A 21,272-nucleotide genomic window follows, 5' to 3' on the forward strand; every position below is an offset into this window, starting at 1 on the left:
AAATAATCCTTACAATTTGGTTGTCATTGCCATTTTTGTTGCCGAGACACAGATTCACTGTGTGTCTTTGGATGTCTAAAACTCACTGTGTAGACAGACTGGCCTCAGAATCATAGGGATCTGCCTGCCTTTGCTTCCCAAGGGCTCAAATTAAAGGCCTGTGCCTCCACGCCCAGCCTCGTTACGCTGGTAGTCACATTTCTTATATTGTAAGAAAAAAAAATCAAGTTAGTTTATACAAGTAAGGAGAGAGAAGCCGTTATGCAGAACAATAAGCCAGACAAGACTCATGGTAATTCGTGACATGACATTAAACCTTAAGGGAATTGAACCTGGAAGGTTTGGGGTGCTCTCCAGCTCTGAATTGCTACCTACTCTGCCTTTTCATTGGCCACACGGTCTCTCTTTTTTCTGTTTTCCCCTACACATCATGCTTCATAACGCGCTTCTTGCTACAGCCTCTACATATTCCTGGGCTGACTTCTTTGTAAATTTGGTTTACACAACCTGTCATGATCTGTCCAACTTTTCTCTGCATCAGTTTCAATAGGTCTGTTTTCTGACTCAAAGTTCTTTAGAGGGAGACAGAGACAGAAATGGCTCTGGTTCATATTTATTTGGTTGGTTGATTTTGGAAACAGGCTTCCTTGTAACCCAGACTGGCTGGCTTCAAACGCACTAAGTAGCCAAGAATGAACTTGACTCCTTGACCCTCCTGCCTGTACCTTTCGAATGCTGGGATTGCAAGCATACACACACATCCTCTCAGCTTTTAAAGCCGCACATACAGATGCCAGCAGTGGGTTAACGCTTCTCAGTCCTCATTTTGGGTCCAACTTGGGTCAAACCATTACATGTCCCTCCTATGCTAGTGTGGTGGCCCTCTGCTGACTCCCTTCATTTGGGTCAAGCTCCATGATCGTCAGGACTGTGCTTCCCTTGCTGCCATCTCCATTCTATCTATGAAGGACTCAGTAAATATTTAGTTTGTCATGAAGACCCCTGGTAGACAACCAGTGCCCTCATATCTCAGGTGGAACGGTTCATGACGTTGGCCTGCACCTAAGTTCTAATTGGCACACCTTGAGCAGATCTGTGAAGAGAGAGTCCTTTTGCAAGGGCTGGGGGTACAGGTGGGCAACATGATTGGCACTGCAAGGTGATCTCTCTTTGTGAACAGAAAAAAAAAACCCACGACCCTGGGTATAAGATGACTTTTGCAGGATATAGCTTTCCCACCTGCATGTGTGGGCCATGAGGTTCCACCCAAAGTAATCTACGGCCCCTTGCCCACCCACTGTAACAGGAGTAAAATACTAACCCTGCCCTGATTTGCACAAGGCCTCTGTTGGATGCTCACATATTCCCTCTGGTCTCTCTCATTTCTGCCCCACTATTTCCTTGTGTTGTGTAAGCGTTTACTCTGAGATAGAAAATTCCAGCCTGCAGGGGCGCTTCTTAAGCAGGAAGGTAAACAACTCTAAATAGTTTCAGGAAGTCCCCCAAACTGACACGATTCTCTATGCCTCTTCCTCCTAGAGAGAGCAATAAAAGCTGCCAAGAAGACTCTGAGACCAGCTGAGCTGCCTGGAAGAGGTTTGGGATCAGAGTCATTTGAAAAGGACACTGTTCAACCTGCTGAGCTTCCTGCAGACTGTGCAGTGTGCTCCAGGTTCCCAGCTGTGTGAGCTGTCTCCCATTCTGGAGTGGGCGTTAGTGGAGCATCTGTCTTTGAGTCATTTCTGCTCCTTGTATGTAACCCTTCACCCATGCACCCTCCTGTAGGTAAACCGCAACAAAACTCATTGGTTCACCAAGTTAGACTCTGGTGGTGTCTGTACTTAGGTCTGTCGCGGCTCCTATGGGGGTGAGTAGATGACCATGTGTAGTGTTCCCCAGGAAAATTTTGTCACACAATACCAAGGCTCCTCAGAGACCTTCTGGTCTTCACTATTTCAGAGCTCCTGTGTAGAAGGAATAGCGGGCCACTTCCCACCGCCCACCTGGCTAGCTTTACACCCAAAATAATTACACGGAAACTGTATTCTGTAGTGAAGGAGCTGCGGGCAGGCCTGCTTTTCGTCCCACCCGGCTCTCGCATGGCTAGCTTAGCCCCGGAATAACAACACACAAATTGTATTCATTTAAACACTGCCTGGCCCATTATCTCTAGAGAGTTAGTTACTGATAACTCTCACATCTTGATTAACCCATTTCTAATAATCTGTGTAGCACCACGAGGTGGTGGCTTACCGGGAAAGATTCAGCATGTCTGACCTGGTGGCTGGCTCCATGGCGTCTGCCTCATTGCCCTCTTCCCAGCATTCTGTTCTGTTTACTCCGCTTACCTAATTTTCTGTCCTCTCAAAGGGCCAAGGCACTCTCTTTATTAACCAATGAAAATAACACATAGACAGAAGGCCCACCTACATCACTCCTGTCCTGTGTTCTCCTTGTCATCCCTTGGTGTTTAGCTAAAGTGTTGTTCTCCTTAGAGAAAGTTTCAGTGGCTGCCGTGTGAGGCTGCCTTCGCCTGTTCATGGTAACTACCGCAAACCCATGGTTCTCCGCCTGAGTCCTGATTTCTTTGGAAGTCGCATATCAGATATCCTGCATATCAGATATTTACGTTAGGATTCATAACAATAGCAAACTTACAGTAGTGGAGTAGCAAGGAAATAATCCTATGGTTGGGGGTCTCCACACATGAGGAGCTGTGTGAAAGGGTTGCAGCATTAGGAAGGTTGAGAACCACCTCCATAAACTAAAATTATCTGGTATGTTGGCTTGCTAAAGCTCGGCCTCCCCATTGGAAAGCCAGCGGATGGAGATGCTCTGGGTCACTTTCTATTGTGTCAGTAAAGTCACTGTCAGCGTCCTCAGGACTACAGCTACTGTACTGGGGATTAAATGGACAGGAAGGCTCATGCTCAGATTTGTGTGCAAGATTTCTTTCTGTCTGGGCTCTCTTGCATACTGCGCGCCCCCCCAAATGCAGATCAGGAGATAATCCAGCCAAATGTCTATCAACAGAGGTTCCAGAGTGGTCTGCTCTCCCTAGAGTTTCCCAGGATCCTTCTCTCTGCCTCCGCCTTTGACCCTTTCTCATGATGAATCCAGGACATAGGCAGTGCCGATGGCCTTTTTGGCTTCACATTTCCTAGGGCCACCTTGAACCTACCTAGGTCTCTGGCAGGACATGCCATACAGGAACTGCAAATATATCCGTTAGTATCCAGAATAGACAAGATATATCAGAGTTTTATGGTCTTTGGTTTTGAGCCATTTTATTGCCTTGCTGATGCTGGTCAGGGTCTTCACCAATTCTGGGGATCTAAAGTTTCTGGCCAGCACTCTAGAACACACACAAGCCAAAGAGTTCAATTTTGCAAACATTTGAATATGAATCCATCAGACTTCCCTCTTGCCAAATGGCATTTGCATTTTATAATTTCAGCACTTCACATCTGAATCTGGCACCCACTGTTCTGCGGGTTTGATATAAAGGCGTTTGATATAAAGGCACAGAGAAAAAGCCCCGGATGCATCTAAACTCCCATTGTCCCAACACTCTTTGAAATTGTAAAGGTTTTTGTTTGAGAAGCATCTCGGTGGTTTTGCCAGAACCTGAGAAATACCTCTGGGGCGCTTTAGACAGCAGGCTGGTATGGTGGGAGTGTGCACACACAGATACTGGAAGTGGATTGCCTGCACAGCCGGCACATGAAGCATTTTGCGTTGGTCTGGTGGAGAGCAGATAAAACGCCTGGACCGGACAGAATGAAATGTGGCTGTCTGGCAAGGGCTTTCCAGGCAGAAGAAAAGATCTGGCAAAGAGCTAGTGTTTGAAGCTTCAGATCTCCTAGGAGAGAGAATTGAGTGCCTGTAATTAGAAATTTTATATCGGGTATTAGATTCACAAACTGGGCAGGGAATGTTCTGGAAGCCCGACTGCCGAGGACAGGGAGTCACTGTGTGCATGTCTGCATTGGGGCTGCCCAAAGGGAATAACTTATTGGGGGAGGGGAGGTGAGAACTAGACCTGGCTGCGGCCCAGCAGGACGAAGAGCAACATGTTATCCAAGAAGAGGCTGGGGCTGAGCCCCAGAGACTCCAGAAGGACAAAGAGCCGGCTGTTCTGCAAGAACAAGGACCGAGAAGCCTCCTTTAACCTCGTTGCTTTTACTCAAACAGTTAGCAGGAAATTCACCGAATGATACAAATCTGGGCAGACTTGGAACCAGAGAGCAGGCCTTTGGATGCATCTGAAAGTAAATGGAAAGATGGGAGTCATAGTGTTTTTATGAGGAAGACTGGATGGACCTGGGATGTGGGGTCTTGAGGTGGATACAAGTCCGCACTTGCTGACCCTGGGCTTTTGTTTATCTCCATGCCTTTGAGGGCAGACTAAAGTGACTCATTTGTGCGCAGGGTCATATAGTACTTCCGGACTGTGATAAGGGTTCAGACACAAGGTTAAGGCAGTCCGAGGCAAACTGGGCCAAGTTCACTAATTGCTTAGCTCATCAAGTGTTTCAGGAATTAAATGAAATTCCTATACGTTTACCAAGCGTCTGTCTTCTCACGTGAAGAAGAGCTGCTGGTCCACAACACAGTGGTCCAAAAGGCGAGGAAATTGAAAACAAAGGGTTCACGGCCAGTCTTCTCTGAATTGTCTCTGCAGAGTGAAAGACAGGAAGCGCGAGAACTTACCCACAGCTGAAGGAAGCTTTTCTGGGAACCGTCCGGTAGCACGGCCAAAGCAAATATTTTGATCGGGGAGAAAACAAAGGTTGAAATGAATGCAAGAGTGACCTTCACCTGAAGATGCTGGATGCGTCCCACAGCGACAAGATGCTGAGCGTGCCCTAGGTGTGGAACAAACCATACAAAGGTTAAAAGACACAGGCGGCGTATGAGAAGAGCAGTTTGAACATCTTATTCTGAGAAAAGCAAGCTCTGTGTCATTTCCTCGGGTGGTGCTGAGTGTTAGACCCAGGACCGCACACGTGCCAGGCAAGCACGCGCCCTCTGGGCTGCTTCCTCAGTACCCTCTTTTCTTGAGGGTCTCACTAGGTCTTCCAGGCTGGAAGAACTTGCTATAGGATGTAGACAGCCCTTACACTGGGAATCACCCCCCTTTGCCTCCCATGTAGGTGGAGTTATAGATGTGAGTTAACCACACCAGGCTAATTCTTCTTTTTTCTCTTCTTTGTTTTTTCCTTTCAATTTCCTTTTTAGTGCCCTCTCCCCTCACCATTCCTCCCCTCTTTCTTCTTTTCTTCTTCCTCCTTCCCCCATCCTTTTTCTCTCTCTTCTTTTTCTTATCTTCCTCATCCTCTGTTTTAGAAACAATAGGAATAAAGAAGCAGAAAGGTTGTTGTATTGAAATCCATGAATTAGAATTTGGCCAAGTCTGTTGTGATCAGGTGGTGGTTCATTGTGCTTGCTCAGGCTAATTGGCTGTACTATAGCCGCGTTTATTGATTGATTGATTGATGGCCGCTAAGAGCAATCAGTCTCCACATTGGGTCCTTAAATTCAAAAGGTTCTTGAAGACTCTGAGCGAGTTGAATCCACCTTTGACCATTTTGTGATACTATTATGGGGTGCCTCGGGCTGGATCCCTATACTAAACAGAAATGCAATGGTTCGGGTTTGTGACCTTGAAGCTGGGAAGAGCAGGATTTTGGAGCCATGTCTGGCAAGGATCATCTTGCCACACGTTTAAATCAAGTCATTAGTGACTCCTGCATTTGAAGCCAGAGGGTTGCCACGGGCCTGACATCAGCTTGGTTCCCATTGTGGTGAGTAGCAGACCATCGGGGTTGGACAGCAAGACCTTATCTGAAAACAAACAGAAATGACGGTGATGGTGATGGAGTCTTCTGTCTCTCTGGCTGGTCCTCTCTGTGTCTGCCCATTTTCTAGCTGCCTCTAACACTAAGCCCAATGCACTTCCACTTAGGGCTTTCTGGTTTTAGGTACCTTCTCTGGGTAATCTGTCTCTGTGTGTGTCACTCTCCATCTCCCTCCTTTCTGTGCATTTGGGAACACCCATTTGGATGCCAGAAGAGGATGCTGGGCATCTTCCTCTATTGGTCCCTACCTTATTTTCTGAGACAGGGATTCTCACTCAACCTGACATGCTCTTGTCTTAGCTAGTCTGGCTGGCTAGCCAACTTCTGGATCTTACATGCCTCCGCACCCCAACACCAGGGTCATGGGTACACATGGCCACCCCCAAATTTTACACGTGTGCTGAGGATTTGAACTCAGGGCCTGTTGTTTCCATAGTAAGCATCATTATCCTAAGACATCTCTCCCTAAACTCCTTTAGGACCTTCCTTGTCTACTGTTAGCCTGTTAACCCTCATAAGCCTGGTATTAGTTCCATCCCCAGAACACACATCGAGTTTGGGAAACATGCTAGGGGATAAATGAGCCTGTGTATTCAAGCACATGCCTGTAATTTCCACAATCGGAAGGCTAGGGTCGAAGGATCAGTGACTCAAGGCCAGAGTAAGCAACATAACAAGTTCAAGACCAGCCTGGGCTCCGATAGATCCTTTATCGAAAAGACAAAACAAACAAAGGAATATGTGAACCTATCAGAGGAGGATCCGAAGACACGCAGCTGTCTTTAGTTACCGACAACCAGTAAGGCTTCAGTGAGGCCTAGAATTCCACCGAGACTGTGAGACTTTATTTTTAGATCCGATTCATTCCAGCTGACCTTTCCTCTGAAACCAAACTGCAAATATTTAAAGAGCATGAAAGGTCTATCCTAAACAATGCGTTATCCTCCAAAATTCAAGAATGTAGGGAGTTAAAGTCAAACGCCACACTGGCCACAAGGCTAAATGACTTTAATTAGCATAGAATGTGGTACAGTTGGGATTTTTTTTCTGTATTATGGGCTTCGGGGTTTTAAGCTATATCTTTATTTATTTTGTATGCGTGTGTGCATTCTGTGGTGAAAGGATAATTTGGGGGCTCAGTGCTCTCCTTTCAGAATGTGGGTCTGGGGATAGAACTCTGGTCATTAGGGCCACCAGTAGGTGTATTTAGCTGCTGAGCCATCTCTCCTGCCCTGTGTCGTGGTTTTGAAATGAGGAGGTAGGTTTCTTCTGAGGAAGGTTTCACAGTGTAGCTCTTTCAGACTGAGTCTTCTTAATGCACAGACGTCTTAGTTAGGTTTACCTGGGTATCTTGGTTTATGAAAAACAATTTAAATGGCACATTTTGAAGTTGTCTAATTGACTTTAAACATTGGTGCTGTTTTTCTAAAGAACCATACCCTGACCCAGAAGTTTCTGGTTTGTTTGTTTGTTTTTTGCGAGATCTCACTGTATAGCCCCAGCTAGCCTTGAACTCGTGATTTTACTATCTTAGCTCCCCCAAGTCTTGCCATCCCAAGCATATGCTGCCATACTTAGCTCCCAGTTGAGAGCTGACAGAGTTTCAGATACCATAAGTGGTAACTAGTACTCATGAAGCTTAACCTTTTGGGGGGTCGTCCCTGGCATGATAGTTTGAATGAAAATGGTCTCGTAGGCTAATGGGAACCAGCACTGTTGGAAGGTGTGGCCTCCTTGTAGTGGGTGTGGTGTTGCTGGAGGAAGTGTGTCCCTTGGGGTGGGCTTTGAGGTATCAGAAGCTCAAGCCAAGCCTAATGTGATTCAATCTCTTCCTGCTGCCTGCAGATCTTAGATGTAGAACTCTCAGCTACCTCTCCAGCCCATGTCTGCCTGTGTGCTACCTTGTTTCCTACCATGATGATAATGGACTCAACCTCTGAACTGTAAGCCAGGCCCAACTAAATGTTTTCCTTTATAAGACTTTCTGTGGCCATGGTGTCTCTTCACAGCAATAAACCCTAAGACACCTGGGTAAGCACAAGCTGAATCTTGATGTTAAAGTAGGTTTTATTTTTACCTGAGATTAGAGGCTCTCAGGCCCATGACTTCAGGTAGCATCTCAATGCTTCTGCTCTTTGGAGAATGGAATTAATGAATGTAGCGGGCCTGGTTTCCTTCCCTCACTCCCCAGCTTCTGGGAGAGGACTGTCTAATTCTGCTTCTCTACTTTGCCCTTGATCTTGAGCAGGGGGACTGTAAACTTGATTTGGGAAATGGCTTGGGAAAGGAGCTTCCACCATAGAAGCAGATGCTGGACTGCCGTGCCCACGTTTCCACATCCGCACCCAACACCCTGACTGGAGACCGTCCATCTTTGGCTGGGGACATTTCACAGTGCGGAACCTGCTTTAAAGTATGGCAAGGACTATGTGAAAGCAAAATATGGAAAATAAGCTTTTTCTTATTTTCTAAGACAAGTCGTAAAGAATCATAATTTGTTTTTAGTGTCTTTAACTTCCCTTTGTGTCTGGTCTTTGTTGATGTGAGCATCCCTATCAATAGTCAATCCGTTATTTATCGGTGCCCACTTGCTCATTCTACCATTGTGCACATACAGAGGAATTAAAACAAAAAGGCAGAATTTCTGAGTCCAACACTGGTGTACAGATATGCTAGTAGCCTGGGAGCCGTGGAGTGCTTGGTCCGTGTAGTGCTCCTATGACAAAATATCTGGCACTGGATAATGTGTAAGGAGCGGGAGTTTGGTTGGATGAGAAAGGTGTTTGTTGCCAACCCTGAAGGCCCGAGTTCTGTCCCCAGAACCCACACAGTGGAAGGAGAGAACCAGCTCCTGAAAGTTGTTTTTATCTCATGGTTCTAGAGGGTGAAAAGTCCGGGACCAAGGGGTTGGGTCTGGCGAGGGCCCACGACAAAAAGGCAGACGCAGATGGCTTGACTGCCTGAGGGAACGGGGTTGGGGGGTTGGGGGGTTTGGAGGTGGGGGGACACACACGATATGACTCATTCCCTAGTAACTGCCACACTCCCAAAATAACAGCAGTAATCCAATCCCAAGGGCTCCCTCCCACTCACTTCCTGAAAGGTTGGCTTCTCCACAGCGTTGTTGGGATGCTTTGTGTGTCAGGCAGACAATCTGTGGGTGTGATGTGAGTGGACAGGTGGGGGGTCCACACACGATAGAGACAGGTTACGGAAGCCCTGGTCTTCTGATTCTGCCTCTTAGTGCGTGGAGTGAAGCCAGGTCCTGAATTGGGAGGGAAGGAAAAAGGAGGCGTCGGGGACTTGGAGGCAGGCAGCCATGTGTAATAATGCCAAGGACGTGGAGAGGATTTAGAACATGGATGTGGAGTGATCATGTAGTCTCAGTGAGGGTCACTGGAGATTCAGGGTTTGGAGTAATGCATTTTTAGCATATCCTGGCTTGCTGTTTCCCCCTTAGGCTTCCAAAGAGCCACCTCACTGTGTCCTCACAGGGCCTTTTCCTAGTAACTCTGGCACATCTTACTCTCCTTGGGGCACCAATCAGGTTGGCTCGGTCCCCACCCTAATAACCCTCATTTAATTAAATCACCGCTTTAAAGGCCCTGTCCTCAAACTTTTCGCACATCTTGCCCACAATAAGACATTCATAATATAGTGGAGCATGGTGGGGCCCACTTTTAATACAAGCACTTGGGAGCCAAAGGCAGAGGGAGAGGTCAGTATGGTCTAGGTAGAGAATTCCAGGGCACCCAGAACGATGCAGTTAAGATGCTGTCTTAAAATAAAAAAAGAACCCATAAATGTCTAACTGAGAAAAGTTTCTTAGAGCAGAGCTATGTACCTGGTCTTTTGAGAATTTTCTCTTTAAAAATCCCTGCAGAATTGTTCTAGACACCTGATGTAAATGATCACCGAGAGAAGTGTGCAAATAACAGTGAAGAATATGGGCTTGGACTTCAAAGAACATTTAATATTCACAGAACACCCTAGCCTAGGGCAGAGGGTGAAGAATGGGATGCAGAGTTCTGATTTGTCATCGAAGCAAAGAAATACATATATAAAGGAGTTCAATAAAGATAGAGGGTCTGCACATCTCCCCTTAAAAATCTGGGATTAGCCGGGTGGTGGTGGCGCACACCTTTAATCCCAGCACTCAGGAGGCAGAGGCAGGTGGATTGCTGTGAGTTCAAGGCCAGCCTGGTCTACATAGCAAGTTCCAGGACAGCCAGGGATGTTACACAGAGAAAACTTGTCTGAAAAAACCAAAACCAAAAAACCCCCTCGAAGAAACAGAAAGTACAATGGGATTTTCAGGAATGGGGAGTCGGTCTTTAGTGAGTATAAGATTTACATCTTATAAATGAAAAGAGTTAGAGGGGGTGTTATTTAACAGCAGTTTGGGGCCAGGGTTCGAGACAGGGTTCTTTAGGGGACGTATTAGCTAATGGAGAAACCTAATTTACACAAAGTTGCTGACTGCAGCCCGTTCCCCCACTCGTAGTCATATAGAAAATGTTGACCACCCAACTTTCCTATCAGCTGGGTAGTATTTCAGGCAGCCCCTGCAGATATCTGGAGGACGTAATGGAGGGGTGGGGTGTGTGTGCAGAGTTTGTGATCCGCCTTACATAATAATAGCCTATTAGGAACTAACAGCTGGACTTTACCTAATCTTTAGCCAATTATGATATAGGATACCTAATTTTGTTTTTTGAGACTGTAACCTTGTGACTGCTTTGTGGTTTTTGCCTTTATAAACCCCTTACAATAGTAGACAGGGTCCTTCTCCCTCCATCTGCTGTGTTAGACTGCGAGGCAGAGGACCCGTGCTAGCCCGTACTTAATAAACGAAACCTTGCTTTTGCATTCAGAAGTGTGGCTCCGTGGTGGTCTCTTGGGGGTCCTAGGACTCAGGTACAACCAAAGAATTTTAGTTCCTGCCGTAAGATGTTTACTACGACCTCATGAGAGAACAAACTTGATGGCCGGCTGGGATATTATTATGGGAATACAGACAAAATGGAAGTTAATAATTATGCAATTCTCTTAGTTTCTTAAAATCCATTTGTTACTTTCCATTGCTGCTAAGGAAACAGAAGACCCCAGAAACTGGGCACTGTCTCTCATCCTGGATTCAGCAGAAGCAAGCCTGATTCGGCCGACACAAGTCCTCCTCCGCCCTGCAGATGGCGCCAGAGCTGCAGTGCACCTCCAGATCCATAGGCGGCGATCTATTAGGGCCTCTCTCGCTCTCCCCACCTCTATGACTCTCCCTTCCGCCTTCCGGTCCCGCCCCTCCTGCCGGTAGCTCACACTGCGCATGCGGCGGTTGGTGAGCGACTGGGCGATGGCGGCTTCTTCAAGCGGGGAGAAGGAGAAGGAGCGGCTGGTGGGCGTCTCTGTCATGGCAGGCATCGGCAGTACACGAGAGCGGCTGCTGTCTGCGCTGGACGACCTGGAGGTCTTGTCGAGGTAACCGCGGCCTGGGAACCTGCTCGGCCGGGGCGGCTGTGGGACTGACGAGGGTAGGCGGGCTGGGGAGTCTCCGGAGTGCGAGTGTGATGGACCTGGGGTCTGCTGCCTTCCGGGGTTTGGGGCGGCATTTCCCCACCAAGGGGACATCTCAGTGTGACAGTGACCTGGCACCCCCAGGACAGTCAAAACTGTAGTAGCCCGGAGGAAAGGGCCCTATCCACGGACACCCAAGAGATAGATTGGGTTCCCTGGGGTGCGAAGAACGTTCCCTGGGGTGCGAAGGGCAGGGATGCTGTAGTCGAGGGGAGACTAAATGCCACACGAAGGAGCCCACGGTCAAGAGGGAGACAGATGTGTAAAACTGCTGAGGAGAAGTTTGATAAGGGTTGAGCTGCAACCTTCTGGAGTCCACACATGGGACTCCTATTCCAGTGTTAGCAAGGCAAGCTTCCCCTCCAAAATGGGCTGTTAGCGAAGTCATCAGAGCGGCCGGTAGATGAACCCATCATCTGAAAAACAAAACAAAACCCGGAAACATCCAGGATTTGGTGGGATGACTGGTGTATGGTAACGGTAGATTAAATTGGGTGTCATTCTCCGCATTGCCGTGCTACTTTAAATCTATCAGTTGGAGCCTTGTAAGGGGAAAGCCCCCATCGTCACGGCAGTCAGTGCTATATTACAAGGAAGGATTTTTACATAAACTGCAACCCTTCTAGATTTGCCCTGCAGACCCACAGTCCAGGGCAGGTAGCTTTCTTGTAAACCACAGCTGAGTCTTGGTGTGTACCAAAGTCACCATGAGTGTCCAGCATGCTGGGAGGACCATGAACCCTTAACCATTTGGGGCAGAGAGCAGTTAAACCAGTTTTTTTTTTTGGATTTTTTTTATTTATTTACTTTCACAGATTCTTTCTGCCTTCTTAAAAGGTTTCACTAGGTTCTCCCAAATACGCAGTTTACAGGCAAGCACCACAATACCCTGATGGTCGTTTTTCTTTTAGGGAACTTATAGAAATGTTGGCAATTTCAAGAAATCAGAAGCTGTTACAGCTGGATGAGGAAAACCAGGTAAACAGTTTGTTTTTTATTATAAAAAGCAGTGGTGGCTCACGCCTTCAGAGGCAGGCGGATCTTGGTGAGTTTGAGGCCAGTCTGGCTGGCCTACAGAGTGAGTCTTGAGAGACACTGTCTTGGAAAAAAACAAATAAAAATGAAATAAAGAAACTGTGCTTTTAAAATACCAGTTTAAGGATTTCAAGTAACATTCTGTTTTCACACAACATAAATAGAAACAAACTCTCAAATGATTTTTTTGTTTTGTTTTTTGAGACAGGGATTATCTGTATTGCTGTCCTTGAACTCAAGAGATCTGTCTGCCTCCAAGCACTGGGATTAAAGGCTTGAGCCACCACCTCCATCCCTCCCCCCCTCTCTTTTTTTCTTTTTTTTTTTTTTTTAAAATGGGTTTTTATGTAGCCAAGACTTGCCTTGAACTTACTGATTCTGCTGCCTTTACCTCAGTATGGGGATTACAGATTTGGTCAACATACCTGGCTTGCTGAGCTGTTCTCATGTGTTGTAATATGCATTATATCATGAGTTCTTAGAACAGTCTGGCATATAATAGGTGTTATAGGGAATCTTTGTTTTTAGAGGATAAAATAGGTTTGTTGAGGATGGTGACTTTTCTTGTGTCTTATTGCTAGTAAATGCAGGGCTACAGACTGAACCCCAGACTTCTGTTTTTTGTGGCATTTTGTCATATCTGCATATCATCTATCTATTTTATTTACTTATTTGTTTGTTTGTTTATTGAGACAGGGTTTCTCTATGTAGCCCCAACTATCCTGGAACTCTGTAGATCAAGCTTACCTAGAACATAGAGATTCACCTGTCTCTCCCTCCTGAGTGCTGGAATTAAAGACATGTATCACCACCCAACTTACTTTACTATTTTTTTTTTAAACTATCTCATTTTCTAGGCTGTCTGCACACTAAGCCATACGGGTGTGAAATTATGGCTCTAAATGTATCCCAGTTAGCTTCTAATAGCTTCTCATAGTGCAACTTGTATCTCAAAGTTTTTAAAGTTTTTGGTACCAACTAAAGTCATTTCAAACCATTAGATTTTGGAAGAGCTTTTTATTCTGTTGAATGGTTAAAGGATAAATTTTTAAGTTTTATCTCTGGAAGATGAATAAACCAAAATTTTGTACAGTACTACTTTTGAAAGATTTGTTCTGCATGGAAAAGGAACAGAATAAATGGAAATTAATATTAAGACTGTTCCCCATTACCACAAATGGGCTATGTATATTGTTAATGCTGATTAAGAATATTCTGAGGTGTTAAAATTGACAACCTAGCCAATTCAAATATGTATTCTTTGTCTCATTGGCCTTGATTATCCTGTTGTCTGATGCAATCAACTATTATTTGACAGGTCTTGGAGCTGCTAATTCAGCGAGATGGGGATTTTCAAGAACTAATGAAATTAGCACTTCATCAGGGAAAAGTCCACCATGAAATGCAGGCCTTAGAGAAAGAAGTAGAGAAGAGAGACAGTGACATTCAGCAGCTGCAGAAACAGCTGAAGGAGGCGGAGCAAATACTGGTGAGTTGACGGCTGGTCCTGAAGAGCAGACAGAAGAGTTTCTCTGTGTAGCCTTGGCTGTCCTGAACTTACTCTGTAGACCAGGCTGGCCTCTAACTCAGAAATCCACCTGACTCCCAAGTGCTGGGTTTAAAGGCATGTGCCGCCACCACTCAGCTTTCAGCTATATATTTTATACAAATATTTTAAATTATAGAAATAGGAAGCTTTACTTTTATTTTGGCCTAATCCGGGATTGATATTAGTAGTTAAAATCTCTATAAAATATTTGGGGTCAATAAACATTTTGTACTAGTTTTAAGAATTCTTGAAAATTTTATTTTTTGCCTTCCATCTTAAGGTAGGCAAGTTTATTGATCAAGGCTCTAGACTAGGTTTTCCTTTATCCTCTACTATTTAAAACAAATTTTAATTACATTTTTTAAACTAAAATATTTTTATGTATATGAGTGTTTTTTCCATGTAAGTGCACCAGATGTGTGCAGTGCTGGCAGAGGCTGGAAGAGGTGTCAGGCCCCTGGAACTAGACTTACAGATTATTTTGAGCTGCAGTATGGGTATGGTTGCTGGGAACTGAACTTGGGCCTTCTGTAATTGGTCTTAACTGATGAGCCATCTCTCTTAGCTCCTTGTCTTTTTCTTTTCTTTTGCTTTGAGACAGGGTCTCCCTGTGTAGCTCTAGCTGGACTAGAATTCTCTAGACCAGGCTGGCCTCAAATTCAGAGCTATCTACCTGCCTCTGCCTCCTGGGTGTTAGGATTAAAGGTGTGTACTACCATGCCTAGCTTGGCTACTTCTTTTGAAGAAATAATTTATTTGCTCTGAGAAGTCCAGGTATTTTGCTAGCTGCAATCGTAATTGTCCTACGATCTTATTACAGAAACAACTGAGTTTGACTTTCATATGATTCAATGAACTGCCATTCTTGTTGTTGATGTACAGCTTCCAAGTGCATCACAATGGGCTCCAGGAAAGGGAGGCTCAGTAGTTTAGGATAACTTAGAGCCCCCCAAAGAGGGAGACCCCAAGTAAATACTTTGGGGGTTTTGTTTTGATTTTTAAATAAATTGTCGGAGATCAGTTTTAACAAAGATACCACTTAACAGGGTTGGGACATGGAGATTAGAAAAGTTAGTAAAGAGTACCAGACTACATAGGAAAATACCAGGAGGGAGTTCCTGCCCAAAATATAGGAGTAAGAGCAATAAATAAATAAATAAATAAATAGCCTGTGTTAGTATGATACAAAGAAACAAACATACCAGTTGAAGGTTGCAGGCTACACACTTCCTGGGTGGAATTCATTGTTAATCTCCCTCAGGGAGAGTTGGATCCTTAGATTTTCTGGGGAGTAGAAACAGATGACTCCCCTATACCTGAAATACAAGGACTGGATATTAGCCACACCTGTTGACAAGAACTCTGACTACAACTAGGTGGGACATTTGAGGTAGGTACAAACAGTGGCCTTGAAGGAATAGAAGTAAATTCCCACTCTCTGACCTTTGGTCCAAGTGGAATGGCAGCAACTCTGAGCAAGCTGAAACTCTCTGGCCTTCAGACAAGGTGGAAATAGGCTTACAGCTTCCACAATAAATGCTTTTTAAAAATTGATTATTTTTCCTTGTGAAAGTAATATTTACTTGCCAGAAAAAATTCAGAAAATACAGAAAAGTAGAAAAAAGGAAAATTGCCTTTTGTTTCATAGCCCAAACAATGGCACAATCCACATTTTGTTATATTTGTTTGGTTTGTTTTTGGAGAAAGGGTTAATCTTTGGGTTCCAAGCATACTTTTACTTGCATCCATCCCCTCACCTTTCTGCTCCCCTCCTCCTACGCCATCTCTACTTAAACCCTCCCATCGCTAGTATCCTTCCTGTCCTGTCATGTCACATATTCCTAGCAGCTGCTTATTAGTGGGAGACTAGTCGTGAATAAATCTCTTTCATTGAACATAACTATGATGTAAATAATATCAGTGGTGTTTCAGAAAAGCACAGATAAAATTCAGGGATTTCCAAGTCTTGGAAATTGTTTCTGTTGGTGAGGAACCTTGTGAATGAATCTAAAAACTGCTTGTTATAGTTAAGAATAATTTGTACTTTAAATTTTGTTTAAATTAGGCAACAGCTGTTTACCAAGCAAAGGAGAAGCTCAAGTCAATAGAGAAAGCAAGGAAAGGTTGGTACCATGGCAACCTGCTGACTTAAAGCAAGGCTGTTGTGTCTCTTGAAGCTGAAGCTGAAGTAGGGAGATGGTTCAGTGGATAAAAGCGTGTTGTTCATGTGTGATCCCGGAGCCCATCTAAAGCTGTACACACATGTACATTCTCACATATGTATACTCGTAATTAAGCTGATAGAATACTGCTAATGAAGCTGTTGAAAGTATGCCTAGTAGTTTTCATTGTAAATTGTGTTCTTGAATTGCAGTTGGCATCCCAGAGAGGGTGGGCATACCTTACAGCCCTCCTCTAGTTGTAAGAAGCAGTCACAGAAGGGAACTAGTGCTTTTTACTCACCCGTATAGTAAAGACAGTGCTCTGTAAAACTGTTGAGGAAGAAGGAGGAGTGGGGTTTACATAGGTGTTTGAAATGAAGGCTAGGCCAAGAGAACACGTGACCACGCTAACCTGAGATGGGAGAACCCCCTGCCTGCCTGCCATTTGCCCACTTTAAAGCCTTGCAGCATGAGCTTATGGATCTTCAGATACTTAGAATGAGATTATGATTCCTTGGCTTTAATGCTTGTGCATTTGATTTACAGTTAGCTGTCTCTGATTTGTTTTCCTCCTGCCTATTTGGAATCTGCTTTCTGATTGTTATTGAGAGATGGGTGGACCTCTGTAGCAAGAAGCGAATCTTTAGGGGAGGTGGCTGAGTCTGTCAGTGAGGTTCACAGGCCTTTTACACAGGCTGAGTCTGTCAGTGAGGTTCACAGGCCTTTTACACAGGCTGAGTCTGTCAGTGAGGTTCACAGGCCTTTTACACAGGCTGAGTCTGTCAGTGAGGTTCACAGGCCTTTTACACAGGCTGAGTCTGTCAGTGAGGTTCACAGGCCTTTTACACAGGCTGAGTCTGTCAGTGAGGTTCACAGGCCTTTTACACAGGCTGAGTCTGTCAGTGAGGTTCACAGGCCTTTTACACAGGCCTGAGGTTGACAGCATGACGAGCTCTTCCTGTTCCTTGGATTCTGGTGCACGGTCCATTTAGAACCCTCTCAGCTGTCACACAGAGGATCGCACTGCTGACCTAGCTTGGATGTCTCCGGGATGAAGCGCTTTCCCTCATTTTACTGTTCCTTGCTGTGGTGGTCAGAAGAGCTCTGCCTTTGCTGGCGGCTAGTAATCGAGACCATTGAGCATTGTCACTGCAGCTCTCAAGTTTACGTTAGCTGATTTTGCTGAATGGTGTTTTGGTTTAGTTTGGAAGTGTTTAACGGTTTCAAGGTGTGTGCTGGGGTTAGGGAAGAGAGACAGCTGAAATTAGCCTATTTCCTGATTAAAATTAAGTATGATGTGTGCCTGTGATGTACGCTCTTCTAAGCTTGTATTTACTGATGTGAACTTTTTCTTCTCCCTCAACTCAGGTGCTATCTCATCAGAAGAAATCATTAAATATGCACATAGGATTAGTGCAAGCAATGCTGTGTGTGCACCACTGACTTGGGTTCCAGGTAACAGCGCTTCTTATATAAGATTAAAATGATTTAAATGTGGAATATACTTCCCTAAAATAACACCTGCTAATAAAGGGATTTTTCTTCAGTGTCATAGTAATGCCGTCTGTGACCTCAAGTATGAATCATTGTTAATGTTTCTTACTAAAAAATAGAATTAAGTTGGAAGAATTAAGATTGCTATAATTTACCTACCTTTGCCTCCTGGAGGCTGGGATTAATGGATGTCCCACCATGCCCAGCTTGAGAATTTTAAATGTAAGCAGGCCAGGTGTGGGTGTCCATTGCTGTAAAGCCAATTAAGAGGCCTAGGCAGGATTGCAAATTTGAGGCCAGCATGGGCTATATAATCAGACACCTGTTTCGCAAAGAGCTTGGGGTTTTTAGTGTGCACCAAGGAAAGTTAATGCTTCAAAGAACATAATTATTTTTTGAATTTTTTATTGATTTTATTGAGCTCTACATTTTTCTCTGCTCCTCTCCCTGCCTCTCCCCTCCCCTTTAGCCCTCTCCCATAGTCCCCATGCTCCCAATTTACTCAGGAGATCTTGTCTTTTTCTATTTCCCATGTAAATTAGATCCATGTATGTATCTCTTAGGATCCTCATTGTTGTCTAGGTTCTCTGGGATTGTGATTTTTTTTTTACATTTTGTAAAAAAAAAATTTTAAGCCTGTGTTAAAAGCTTCTTTATTGTTTTAGGGGACCCTCGGAGGCCGTACCCAACTGATTTAGAGATGAGAAGTGGATTGTTGGGTCAGATGAACAATCCTTCCACAAGTGGTGTGAATGGCCATCTCCCAGGGGATGCCCTTGCAGCAGGCAGGCTGCCAGGTAAAGCTAACTGCAAGGGTGTGTTCAAGCAGACCAGGGTTTTCAGAGGCTGCCAGCGAGACATCTCTCACAGCGAACATTTGAATCCAGGCCCAGCCTTGTCTGTCTACCTGTCCAGGTTCCTTGCCCATTTGTTCTGTGCCAAAGACCCTGCAGTGGTGTGTATGACACTAGTCTAAGCCCTTCTGTCCCTGTGCATCTCCTCCACGCTCCCCAGGCTCTGGACCTTCGCTTATTACTACTCTGAAGAACATTGTTGCAGTTGAGAGGCATGCTCCCCAAATAGACCAAGCATGTTTTGTAGGTGCCATGTTTTAATGTGGAAGAACCTTCCTAAACGAGAAGGGACCTGAGTGGGGACTGTTTTCTGAAGCCCGGGTGTAGCTATCACTTCTGTGCTCAAGTGAGAATTTGGGAACTCTGTTTATTGATCCCAGATATTCTTGTCTTTCTCACTGCGATTGTACTACACTGTTATAATCCTTTTGAGAGACAAACCACACCAGTAACTTGAAAAGGAAAATTGAAAGAAGTATGAATTAGTAACATATAATGGATATATAGCGATCATATAGAGAACCATGGCACAGGACCCCTGGCTGGGGATGTAGATGGATGTAGTTTGTGTTTAGCATGTGTGAAACCCTAATCTTGTTAGATCTTTGGTACTACAAAGTAGGTGGGTAGATGAAATTAAGTTACTTGCATAATGGGAGGGTGATTGATTACATATCAATGGATTACAAATAGAACTGATCCCATGTGCTTTTCTCCAGATGTCCTTGCTCCACAGTACCCATGGCAGTCAAATGACATGTCTGTGAACATGCTACCACCAAATCACAGCAGTGACTTTCTGTTGGAGCCTCCTGGGCACAACAAGGAGAATGAAGATGATGTCGAGGTTATGTCTACAGACTCCTCAAGCAGCAGCAGCGACTCTGATTGAAGGAGGTGTGTGGCTTTATGCAGGCTCCGGTGCTGCAGATTTCTCCAGAGGGAAATGCAAACCACACGCCCCTGAGGAGCAGCCCTCTGCAAACCAGCTGGGGTTTCTGTCTCATCTGCCAGGCAACTGTTTACGGATTAGTCAGAATTACTGCTGTGTTGGGTTCGTACACAGCAGCTCTGGAAAAGAGACTGAAGGACATGACACATAACTCGCGGGGATTACTTGACAGGACACTGAGCCAGGCATGGCAGCGCATACCAGTAATCCCAGCACCTGGGAGACTGGGGGATTGCTGTGAGTGCGAGGTCAGTTTGACCTATATAGTAAGCGCTGAGCCATCTGAGCCAGAGCAGCCCTGCAGAACAAGGCAGCAGAGCTCTGAGTGTGCTATTGCAAAGTCAAAGTGCTCTCTTGAGGGCAGAGTCGGCTGCGTAGCAGCGACAGAACTATCACTATTTATATGTGGTAAATACTGTAATTTGTGTAAATAAACTTGCTTTTTTTGTATTTTAATTTTTTTCAGTTGTCTATTATTATATATATTTAGGTACACCTTCAGTGTAGGAAGGAAGCATTTAAACTAGGGAGTGGTGGCACATGCCTTTAATCTAGCACTCATTCAGAGGGCAATGGTAGACAGATCTGAGTTGGAGGCCCGCCTGGTCTATAAAGTGAGTTCCAGCAAAGACTACACAGAGAAATCCCTGTCTTGGGAAACAAACAAACAAACAAAAAGTTGCATTTTATAATATTCAAATAAGATTCTGGTATATATGAGAACATACAAGATGAATGAATTGACTATATCTTTTTTTTTTCCGTGTGGGTGTTGGGAATTGAACCTGGGTCCTCTGGAAGAGCAGTCTGTGCTCTTAGCCACTGAGCTCTCCAGTTCCATACTTTAAACTGTTTTTAACTTCAAGCAGTTACCATCTGTGTCTAAGATATTTGTATAATTATCAGTTTTTTAAACAACTATTTTTTATTACTGCAAATGTAATATACATTATTTTAGAGCATTTAAGGAACAGCATAAACTGGGTGGGTGGTGGTGTACACCTTTAATCCCAGCACTCGGGAGGAAGAGGAGGAGGATCTCTGTGAGTTTGAGGCCAGCCTGGTCTATGAGAGCTAGTTCTAGGACTGGCTCCAAAGCTACTGAGAAACCCTGTCTCGAAAAACCAAAATAACAGATAATATCAGCATAAAGCGTACACGTGGCCTTCTACCAGGGTTAGTGCCAGTTAACATTGGAAGATTCTAGTTAATAATCCACATGTGCATACTGGTCAGTGGTGGCACATGTCTTTAATCCTGGTACTCAGGAGACAGAGGCAGGCAGATTCCTGAGTTCCAGGCTAGCCTGGCCTGCAGAGTGGGTCCCAAGACAACCAGGGCTGTTAAACTGTCTTAATAAAGCAAAAAAAGAAAAAACAAAAAACGTGTAAGGTGACACAGAGGCTAAACAGCACTGGCTGCTCTTCCTGAGAACCCGGGTTCCATCCCCAGCACCTGCATGACAGCTCAGCTGTCTGTAGCTCCAGTTCCAGGGGAACCCGGGTTCCATCCCCAGCACCTGCATGACAGCTCAGCTGTCTGTAGCTCCAGTTCCAGGGGGTCCAGCGCTCACATAAGCATTTAGACAAAACACCAATGCACATAAAATTTTTAAAAATGCACATGTGCCAGGCATGGTGACAGGCAGATGTATGTGAGTTTGAGGCCAGCCTGGTGTACATTGTGAGTTCCAGGTCATCTGGTTCTTTAAGACCCAGCAGCATCTCCCCAGTCCCAGATGTCTTAGGAGTATACATGTATCAAATTTGAACACAAACATTGAGACAATGTAGG

At 44.9% G+C, this 21,272-nt stretch overlaps 1 protein-coding gene across 1 annotated transcript; it reads left to right on the forward strand.

Annotated features, from left to right (window-relative positions):
• The first annotated feature begins 11,108 nt into the window (after positions 1 to 11,108).
• Med4 (mediator complex subunit 4) lies at positions 11,109 to 19,934 on the forward strand. The gene is made up of 7 exons (XM_048421956.3): positions 11,109 to 11,336; positions 12,344 to 12,410; positions 13,786 to 13,956; positions 16,082 to 16,139; positions 17,547 to 17,633; positions 18,338 to 18,469; positions 19,246 to 19,934. The coding sequence occupies exons 1-7, from the start codon at positions 11,185 to 11,187 to the stop codon at positions 19,416 to 19,418; spliced, it is 840 nt and encodes a 279-aa protein (XP_048277913.1). The 5' UTR covers positions 11,109 to 11,184; the 3' UTR covers positions 19,419 to 19,934.
• The last annotated feature ends 1,338 nt before the right edge of the window (positions 19,935 to 21,272 follow it).

This window comes from Myodes glareolus, chromosome 12 (genome assembly GCF_982192425.1).
Source record: "Myodes glareolus chromosome 12, mMyoGla1.1, whole genome shotgun sequence".
NCBI classification, from domain to species: domain Eukaryota; kingdom Metazoa; phylum Chordata; class Mammalia; order Rodentia; family Cricetidae; genus Myodes; species Myodes glareolus.